Genomic DNA, 10747 nt, shown 5'->3' with positions numbered 1-10747 from the left:
CAGTGGACAAGAGGAAGTGTTTCCTTGTTTTTATTTATGAATCATGGTTATAATCCAAATGGCAGGGAGATAAAGCTGGATGTATGTTCCCAAGAAGAGTTGTTAATAATAACCTGTACGTGTGATATGAAGTACAGAGTTTACTAAAACCCTAAAAGGAATTCTTTATAGTTATATGGTTTTCCCCTCAAGTAACATATATTGTTGTGTACAGTCCTGTGTTTTCAGTCATGTAAAAGCCTACCACGTTCCTGGTCCATATTCGGAAAATGTAACAGATTTTTTATTCAAGTTTAGTCCTTAAAACAGATAAAGTAATTAATGAAGTGATTTTAACATTCATGTGGATTTTGACAATCACAGCCTTAGTACTGCGTTTATCTCATTATTAGACTGGATGGGCTTCTGTCAGAGTGTTCATAAACCCAGTCACTGTTTTAACCACACCCTCAACCTTGTTCAGGCTTATGGCATGAAATTGAACATTTAATAGTCTTTCCACAGAATCATATTTTATCTGACCACTGTTTAATATCTTTTGAGTTCCTATTGCTGAACTACGCACCCTTAGGCAGAAATTCCTATTCTAGATGTCCCTCTGATAATGCTGTAGCTAAATTTACAGAAGTGATTGCGTCTTCATTTAATTCAATACCATGTGTCAACATAACAGAGAACTGTTATGCTAACTTCAGTCCCTCCCATATTGATCATCTTGTTAATAGTGCTGCTGGCTCACTGCAAATGATACTCGATTTAGTTGCCCCTCTAAAAAAGAAGATATTGAATATTTGTAGCCACAGGCAGAATTCTTATATTTCAGTTGCTTATGTTAAAACAGCACATAGCAGTTGGGCAAACTCCCAGTACCGCACTCAGCTGCTCTTTTTTATAATTTTTAACACTAACCGTTCTTGTTACAGACATTTTCAAGGACATGATAATGGCTCCTTTCATCGCCTTCAGTCCAATCTTTCTGCCTGTGTCAGGCACACACTGATTCCTCCACCAAAACAGACATTTGTCTGTGTTACTTCCTCTTGCAACATTCATGTCTCCTAAACAGGCAAAAAGTTTCACAAGTCCCCTTACAAGTATGTCTTTAAAGATTTTACTATGTTGTTGAAATTTGATTGAGATAATCTTTAGCTCATAAATGCTATATTACTCGACTTAGTTACTGCCACATTCCTCCATCCAGATACAATCTGATAGCACAGAATATTTGTCACCATGTGTCAATGGGGTTGATTAGTGCTTAGTGTGCAAACAAGTCCTCGTGGGATTTGAGAGGATAATAAAAATAGATTTATGTTTAAAGGGTAATTTTGGGAATTTTACCCTGTGCCCCATTTTCACATATTTTTGGTGTAAAACTGATTAGTAGGTACAGTTTTGGAATCCATGCAGTAGATGTCTTCAGCTGACTGGCACGATCCGGTTGCAGTGGCTGCAACGTATTTCTCCACCAAAAGTGATGGGCTCAGACTGTTACACAAGGTGTCTAACAACATCATGGAAAGGATCCTTGCAAGTGGTTTTAAAAGGAAACTGAAGTATTGATCAAGGTCAAATCTTGCTCTGAATTCTCGTGAGTATTGAGGTGTTGCAGGAAGACAACAGTGGAAAGGTTCTTTTCATGATGTTGTTAGATACCTCACATAACAGACTGAGCCTGTCAGTGGCAATCAAAAGCACTTTTTGTAAACGTAATTTTGACAGGAGCAATTGCCTCAGAGGAATATGTTGCTGCTGGCTGAAGCCATCTACTGCATTTATTCCAAAACCTTTTGTATTTAATAGTCATTTACACAGCAAAACATGTGAAAATAGGGGCCAGGTTTAAAAATACTACAATAATCCCATTAGGTTTGTTTTTTGATTTTTGAAATTTGATTTCACACCAATTAATACATGTTTGCCAAGCTGTTTCTTCCCAAAATACTGAAGCCAAGAAGACGTGATATCTGCTCGTGTCTGATCTAGGCAGGTGGTTTGCTATGAACAGCATTGGGGTCATCAGTGGGGTCAGTTGTGAAGTCGCTGGGCCGCAGCTTCATCATGCTGGTCTTCAGGGAGTACCACCATCCTCTCCAACTGTACCAGACTACACCATCATCTGTCAATGCACTGTAGTGCCCATTGGGGTAGTACATGCCATTCAGATGGGCTGAGTGACACCTGTAGAAAGATAGCATGAAGAGAAAGAATATTTAGTCATTTTTTATTTTATGAATGACTGTGTTTAAGATTGTAACTGTGAATGCAGATGTTGCATCTATGTGCATCTTCCAGGGGAAGGGCAGATTCTCGTATCATGAAGCCCGTACTTGTTGAACCACCAGCCTCCTTTGTCTTCCTGGGCACAGTTTCCTTTGTAGTTATCATTGTCTTGGTCATAGGTGCTGAATTTCATGCCTTGGTGACTGGCCCACACTGACACATCAGCCCGATCACTTCCAGACATAGCATCTCCCGCTGTACCTACATAGGCTCCAAAGGTAAGTCGGTAGTGATCCTGCAGAGAGAAACGAGGAGATCAGGGTCAACTTGCATGAGCTTCAAAATGACAGGATGGAAGGAATAGTTTGTCATTTTGGAAAATGCTCTTAGTCACTTTCTTGTGGAGTGTTAGATGAGAAAATCAATACCAATCTCATGTCCTGCCAAAAAAAGTAGCCTATTAGATCTTCACTACCAGTAAACCGAAAGGGATTACAGGGATTAGGAAAAAATGTATAAGGTGTCGTGTACTGTGCTGTGCACTGAGCTTTAGACGTGTTGGAAGGTGGATTTTTTTTGGCTTTGGACAGAGCCAGACTAGCTGTTTCCTCGTTTCCAGTCAGTTATGCTAAGCTAAGCTAACCAGACTACTGGCTGGAGGACAGACATGAAAGTACAATCAATCTTCTCATTTAATTCTCAGCAAGAAAGCAAATCATTTCCCCCAATGGTGACAATTCCTTTAACCACCCCCCGCCCACCCCAATATTTTAGGGGTCAGTTAGCATTATCACCTTTTCATTGGCCAATTTAAAGTTCTTGTACTCTGCATAGCGTTGATAGCCGTCAAAGTCTTCCAGGTTAATCCTCAGAGAATAATTCCCTGTAACAGACATACAATAAAAAGCCTCCTGAAAATAACAAACCATAATCTATCAACACAAGAAGAAGAAATGTTTTCTGTATGTTTTTTGGCAATGTGGGAGCATCAGAACAAGCTGTAAACAACACTGCTGAACATGTTAGCAAACAGTTGACTATTTACACATCCAACAGACACGGAGCAAGGACTCATGTGGAGTCATGTTTCTGGCAACATGACGAAAGTCCAATATTCACTCTGATCCTAGCTCTGTTTGGTCCCCTCTAACTCCTGAGAAATATATCTGGGTCTTTAGCCCCTAAGTGCTCCACTTTTTTTTACACCAGCTAGTGGCTAACCATAGTGGCTAACTTGGTCTGTGTGCTGCCTCCTGCTGTTGGTGGCAGTGAGGGTGATGAGAGCAAAACAGTAAGAAAAAGCTAAACAATTGGCTGACAGGCACTAAAACGCTCAGTAAGAGCTGAGAGGAACTGCAGAGTGGGTAATCATTATCTGTGGGTTTATCACTATGAGCGCCGCCTCTCATATTACACACAGTCATTTGATCCATGGACAATATATAGTATAAATATATTGATTAGAACAGCTTTAAGTTTTTTAAATTTTGTAAACGTTTCTCAGAAGCAGTATTGACCTTGTGTAGTGATGTAATGCAGGTTGTCATTTCCGAGCCAAAATTCTGCATTCAAGTCTCCAAAGCCATCCTTGTACTCTGCCCATGACCTGATAGATAGATAGATAGATAGATAGATAGATAGATAGATAGATACATACATACATACATACATACATACATACATACATTCATACATACATACATACATATATACATAGATACATGGGATTGCTTTTTATATGATTTCATTATTTGACACTAATATTTATTAGACGTCACAGACACACCTGTTAAACCTCTCTGTTCCATTGATCCGTCTCTGAAGGACAATCCAACCACCTCCATCACTCATATCACAGTAGACTCTGACTGGATGAGGGCTGCCATGGGGCTTGATTATGTAGAGACCACTCGATTTGGAGCCAGAATTGAAGAGCTGGGAGCAGTCTGACACACACACACACACACACACACACACACACACACATACACACATACAAATACACACTCTATACTTGGTACATCATCTGGTTCCTGTTAATGCAATATGAAATCTGAAACTGATGTTTTCAACTTAGTTTTCAAATGTTGTTTTTCCAGTCGTGAGGCCGTGGCCCTGACCTGTGTATTGTATGTCCTGGCTCTGGTTGGATCTGGCTTTGTCCTCCTTGCCAGGTTGGTTCAGCAGTTGTAGTCTGTGTAGGAGGAGTTCTTGTTTCTGAAGCTGGCCCTGCAGAAGCTTCTTGTGTTCCCACAGACGAGCCACCTCCTCACTGCAAGTGTCTGACGCCTACACACACATTTGGATTGCTATACTTGTGAGAATCTTCACTTACAGTATATACACTCCCTAACGCAGTGATACATATTGATTAAAGAAAGCTATATGCAGAAAACTACAGTATTTCTTCTTCTTTCTTACATTTCAAATTAAATCACTATTATTTGATCTGTAAAGTACTGGTACTTTCTCCAAGGAGAGGCGAGCTTAGCTTAGGTTAGATTAGCTTGAAAGAGGGGGAAACAGCTGGCTCTGTCCAAAGGGAACAAAATCAGCCTGCCAACACCTCTAAAGATCACTAAGCATCATATTATATATTGTGTGTTTAATTCGTACAAAAAATAGGGTAAAAACTTTAAGTGACTATTTCTTGGCTGGGAACAGTGACTTCTTTGCAGTGATTAACGAAAACAAACAAGATTTACCATTAGTGAACTTTAAAGATGCTAACAGGAAGATTGAGGTATCTTTAGAAAGAGCCATCTGTTTCCACTGTCTTTATGCTAAGATAAGCTAAGCAGCTGCTGGCTCTAGCTTCATATTCAGTGTACAGATATGAGAGTGGTACCAATTTTATCCTTTAGCTCTCAGCAAGACTGCGAATCAGTATATTTCCACAAATGTTAAGAGACATTGAGCCAAAATGTTCTTACTTTAGAAGTTTTTCATGACTTGCAATGTGGTGTTCACAAGCACAGAAATAAAAGAACTCCCTGACACAAAGAAATCACACCTACCATTGACAGGATATGTTTAACTATCCCCATTGTTGTTAAAACAGGGTGAATATTTAAATAGAAACTAAGCTTGGACAAAGTAACATCCACCATTTATCACTTTCACTGGAATTTGTCTTGCATGTGAAATTCATAAAGTAGAATAAAATAGGTAAAGTTTCATAAAGTAAATTAACAATTCTCTCAGCCACCTCTTTCCAAATGTACTCAAAATGCTAATCAGACCTGCCTAAATTCATCAACACTAATTTTTAAGTGGTGGAAGAAGTATTCAGATCCTTTACTTAAGTAAACACTGTGAAAATATTCCTACAAGTAATTGTCCAGTCTTCAAAACCTTACTTAATTAAAAATAAGTATTATCAACAAAATTTGGAGACACATAGTTTTCACTGGATAGGAAGGGCATAAAGAATTGTAATCTGAAAAGTAATTAGTAACTAAAGCTTTCAGACAAATGTAGTACATTTGCCACTGAGATGTGTTGAAGTACAGTACCTTAATAAATATACTTAGTTACATTCCATCACTGATCATAACATGTTTCCAGATATAAAAAATAAACACATTTTCATAAGCATACAATAAATGACTTGAAACATTCCTGTATTAAGTAGCAAAGCAGCCTGACTGATTGTTTGCAGAGTACTTACATGGAGACATTGAAAGCAAGCTGTGATGACCATCAGTCTTGTGAGCAGCAGCAGTGGGCCTTCCATCCTCTTCTTTTTTAGACAGCACAAAACTAAAAGCTCAGACGTCAAAAGACTTCCACTTGTCAGAGTTTAGTTGAATCTGGTCACAGAGAGCACAGTTAGAATCTTGAAATGCTCCCCACACCTGGATCCAAAGAAAGATGTTTTCAAGGAGAAGGAGAAAATACCAGATTCTCTACAGTCATAAAGTATAGAAAATATGCAGGGAGTGTCGAGAACAGATGCACACACAGATGCCAAAAGGAAGACAGACTTTGTTGATTCCAAACTGGGGAAATTCACAAGTAGCCACACTTTCGGGAAAATCTTTTTTTGTTGAATGGAGTAAAGAGATATGGCATATCTAATTAATAGAAGGTAATAAAATAAAAAACTATAATCATATTCCTCTACAAACATTTGCATTTGATCAGAGGAGACCATGCCAAAAGTGAAACAACTGTTCCTCAGCATCCCCGAATCTCTCTCCTTTTGTCTGTGATCTGCCGTCTGTCTGGCCCTCCCTTTTTCTCATTCCTCTCGTCTGTTCTCCGCTTGCCAGCTCTTTGATTTTTCTTTCCTTTAATGGCCAATTATCCAGCCGTAGTATTGTCATTGAGTGTCATTAAAAGACTTGGGTAGTCATTTTGTTGATGAGCTGTATCTTGCCATTTCAAATAAATGTGAGCAGCTGAATACCACTGCAGGTCAGCCCTGAACAAAGCATGAAGACGCAGTGCAGAGGGAGACATTTTAGCTCAAAGGATCACACAGGAACTTTTGTGAAAAATGTGGCTGTTGCTGATGATGATTAACGTTGATTCGTTGCCGTTCCAAAAGTCTTTGACATATTGGTATTTGCTATCACACAGCAGGTGTACATTTTGGGAAATAGACTTCTCTTTCTTGCTGAGACTTGGATGACCCCTCTCATGTCTGTACGGTTAATATGTAACAACAGCAAGGAGCTGGTTATACCAGCTTAGCATAAAGACAAGACTTGAGAATGCTGCTGCTCCCAGTCGAGACAAAATCCTGCACATAACTCCGGAGACGGTCTAGCTGTTTCCCCATGTCCTGTCTTTTTGCTATACGAACCTAACCAGGTGCTGACAGTAGCTTTTTAGGTATAGACGTGAGAGTGGTGTTAATTCTTGATAGCCCTAAAATGGAAAGAAGCATATTTCAAACTATGTCTAACAATTCCTTTAACAAAATATCAAAACTATCCTTTATTATTATCCATTCATGGTATCCATCTAGATGTTTCAATGATGTCACAATCCATATAAACAATTACTAAAGACAAGTATCATTCTTATGCCCGGTTACAGTCTATTGTGTATATGTGGAGGTCACTATCAGATCCTGACTATGATAAAACAAACAAAACCATTTTGTGTGAAAGGGCGCGTTTTATTAGCGTCAAATGACTGTTCACACTAAAAGTGGCACATTCTATGGGAACAATTAGAAATATGTAAAAATAAAAAATTATATGTATAAATAATTATAATGTGACTTTTCTGACATTGTTAATTAAACAAAACCATAATACAATCTGTAGTTCATTCCTCAGGCATTGTTGTGTTTACACGGTGTCATTTTATCCAGCCATCAGTACGACTGGGCAGAGATGTGATCGCTCAGCATCCTCTTGCGAGCTGGTATTGCTTCCCTCTCCTGAGGTTGTTGCACTGATCAGTGATCCTACCCAAAAACACACACACACACACACACACAAACATTCACAATCAGTTTTCATTACCCACAGTATCAAGGACCCGCTCAAAGGCACTGTAACAACACTGGACTTCTGGACTTAATCACAGATTTAATCACTGATGACATAAAAAGTCTGCGTGGTTCCAACAGAAAATTCAGTGTACGGATGGTTAAGCCCTTAAAGGGATAAAACTAAAGGGCTGGTGTTGTCAGACATTGCAGCCAAAAATTGCAAAACTAAAACTTTATCTCAACCCAAACAGAGCATTTGTGTTATTAGTTTTCCAGTTTTTTGTCTGACCTCTTCACCAGACATTTCCTGGATTCTGCTGCTTTTTGTTGTGTGTGCCTGAACAAAATGTGCTCATGGGTTATTTATTTATAAAATTAGCTACTTTAAAGCCGTTCCCTTCAGTCATACATACTTACCACATTAAGACTGGAAACCACCAAATACTTCCCATCCTCTCCATCACACAATCAATCTCTGTGATTCATCAGCAGGCTACTGTCTGTTGAGTCTCACCTTCAGGTCTAAGTCAGACTTCCCCTGGTTACCTTGGGTGTCTCTTCTCCTTGTCACAGCACTGTCAGTTTTTCCTGAACAGAGAAGAGAAGAGTGCTGCTGCACAACCACTGCCAATAATACCATTACTGCTACCACCACTTTCATTTCCACCATTATTATTACCAGCTGGAGTAATACAGCTGCTGATGTAGCACTTCTACCACTCATTACCTTTGGTATCCACTGTGCGCTCTGGGATCTCCAGATCATCTGGTTGAGCATCGTCAGATTTCTTATAGTAATACTGTTGATCAGGAGGCCCAAACCTCTACATGCAAACACACACACACATGATTTGACTGAGGAGGTGGCTTCTATTGGTGGGCAATAACACACACAAATCCGCACACACGTACATGCATAAACAAGCATTATTCTACCTTGTCAGGCCACATGAAGCTAATGAAGAGAATGACAGGAAGTCCAACAGTGAAGACATAGACACTCCAGAGCCAGGGACGCTGCTGGGTGGCCAATAGGAGGCTCTCTATGATGCCTGGCTACAATACAAATAGACAGATAGTGTCACGATCCTGTCCTGAGTGCTGTGTTTTTGGGTTTTGATTCTGGGGGTTTGGTTTTGTATCTGCATGTTAGTCCTGTCATCTGTTCCGTTTAGTTCTCTGTGAGTTTATTCTTTTATCAGTTAGGTATCTGTCCTTTAGTCAGTTTGGGTTTCAGTCCTGTCTGTTGTCTTGTGTCTAGTTTACTCTATGTTTTGATTTTGGTTTCTCTGGGTTTTGGTTTCATGTCTTAGTGTTACTCCTGGTCTGTGTACTTCTGTGTAGGTTGTTATTTGTTTGCCCCGTGTCTGCTCTGTGTTCTGTTATTAGTTCAGTCTGTTCTCCCTGTTACGTCTGTAGTCTGTCGGTATGATTAGGTTTTAGTCTATTGTATGTTTCCTCTCTTGTGTCAGTTGCCTGTGCCTTAAGTTCTGTTCATGTTTGAATTTGTGCCGGCCTAAGTTCTTGTCTTATTCTGTTTCGATCTGGTGTTTGTTTCATGCTCAGTTTTTGCATGCCTGTCAAGTGTTGTCTGTTCCCCCTGTTATCACTCTGCCTGCCTGTCTCTCTGTTTCCCCCTGCTGTCTCTCTGCCTGCCTGCCTGCCTACCTCCTTAACCTTGATGCCTATCACCTGTTTTGCTCCCGCCCTGCTTGTAAGTTCCTGTGTATATATGCCTGGTGTTTCTGTTCAGTCTCTGTCTGGTCATTGTAGTGTGACTACGCTCTGTTTTGTCTCGTGTTTGGAGTGTTCTGCCTGTCTCTGTGTTGCCTGATTCTTCTGTTTGGACTTCTTACACCCAAACTTGCATTTTTGTGTTTTTTGGATTCACATATGTACACCTTTTGTCAACTCTCCAGTGTCTTGCGTTTGGGCTCTCTCCTGTTTGCACTTCATCCAAATTTGTGACAGATAGTGTACGTCACTTGATAAATGGCATTAAGTCAAAGGTCTAAACTACAGTGCCTGGATAATAATACCATGACCACACAATGAATGTGATAGAAAACCTAGGAAATAATTAGAATAAGAGATGAAGAGAGAATATACTCTGTTTTATAATAATAAGTTAAATATGAAGTCAGTATGCAAAACAAATTGAACCATTGTATCTTTTCCTAACAGTGATTAACAGACTTACTTCAATAGCAATAGGAGCAGGTCTTACCTGTGCTGCAGCAGACGCTGGTGTCACACTAGCTACCAGCATCATGCACAGCAACACAAAGCTGATCTCCATGTCTGGAACACAAACCTGCATGCACACACATTCATGCAAGTTTGTGCACTAAGTTACAGCCACACACAAAGATGTCCGCATACACACAGTAACAGTCAATGTGCTGCACGTATACACATGCACACACAATGTGAAACCCATTCAGATAAGTTCACATTCAAAGATCCTCAATGAGGAGCGGCAGGGGGAAAAAAAGGTTTTCTATTGTTGCTTCCTGGCTAGGTCTATTACATGACTGCAAAGATCAGACTGGGAGAGAAAGGACACAAAAGGAGAGAAAGAAGACAACAGACACAGGAACACTTCTGAGGAAAGGAAATAAAAACTAGATGCAAGGAAAGAAACATGCACACACAAGGGGACAAAAAAACAAACAAAGACTAAAAAAAGGAAAGAGAAAGAAGTGAGAGTAAAAGTAAGAGAAGCAAAGAGGAAGCTACAGAGGACTCAGCAGTGGGTTTCTACCTTTTTAACACTGTGATTTCTCAGTTTCCACTCGTTCCTTAAAATTCACTTCCTGAAATCCTAAACTCGTGATGTTGAACTTTGTTCCCAAGTCACTTGCTGACATGGCTGCAGAGCATGCAGCGGCCACATTAGAGGGGTGTGATGTGCTTATTCACAGACACACACACTGACACGGCCTTCCATGATTCTACAGTAGTTGTGTTGTATGTAATTTATCATGCCCATTACTTAATAGTATTGTAATAATAAAGCTGCTGATGTATCATGAAGTAAAGAGATTTATTATAGTTTCACAAGGAGCAAAAAAT

General features: G+C 39.7%; 1 protein-coding gene across 3 annotated transcripts; it reads right to left on the bottom strand.

The window, feature by feature from the left end:
- Window positions 1-12: 12 nt before the first annotated feature.
- fgl1 (fibrinogen-like 1) lies at window positions 13-10583 on the bottom strand. Of its 3 annotated transcripts, none has more exons than XM_038699905.1 (12): window positions 10437-10583; window positions 9873-9986; window positions 8609-8728; window positions 8400-8496; window positions 8187-8260; window positions 5894-7645; window positions 4344-4512; window positions 4010-4169; window positions 3741-3829; window positions 3018-3106; window positions 2331-2518; window positions 13-2181 (listed from the first exon to the last, which is right to left on the bottom strand). In XM_038699905.1, the coding sequence occupies exons 6-12, from the start codon at window positions 5957-5959 to the stop codon at window positions 1983-1985; spliced, it is 960 nt and encodes a 319-aa protein (XP_038555833.1). In that variant the 5' UTR covers window positions 5960-7645; window positions 8187-8260; window positions 8400-8496; window positions 8609-8728; window positions 9873-9986; window positions 10437-10583; the 3' UTR covers window positions 13-1982. The 3 variants fall into 3 exon arrangements, with proteins under 3 accessions (XP_038555833.1, XP_038555831.1, XP_038555832.1); XM_038699903.1 differs by having other exon boundaries at window positions 9900-9986; XM_038699904.1 differs by having other exon boundaries at window positions 9900-10019; window positions 10437-10522.
- Window positions 10584-10747: the final 164 nt, after the last annotated feature.

The sequence above is a fragment of the Micropterus salmoides genome, unplaced genomic scaffold, assembly GCF_014851395.1.
Source record: "Micropterus salmoides isolate LMB-PRFRI ecotype aquatic unplaced genomic scaffold, ASM1485139v1 Ms_hic_scaffold_5, whole genome shotgun sequence".
Classification (NCBI taxonomy): Eukaryota; Metazoa; Chordata; class Actinopteri; order Centrarchiformes; family Centrarchidae; genus Micropterus; species Micropterus salmoides.
The sequence above is the reverse complement of the archived record's forward strand: the minus strand, read 5'-3'. Positions and strand labels throughout refer to the sequence as shown.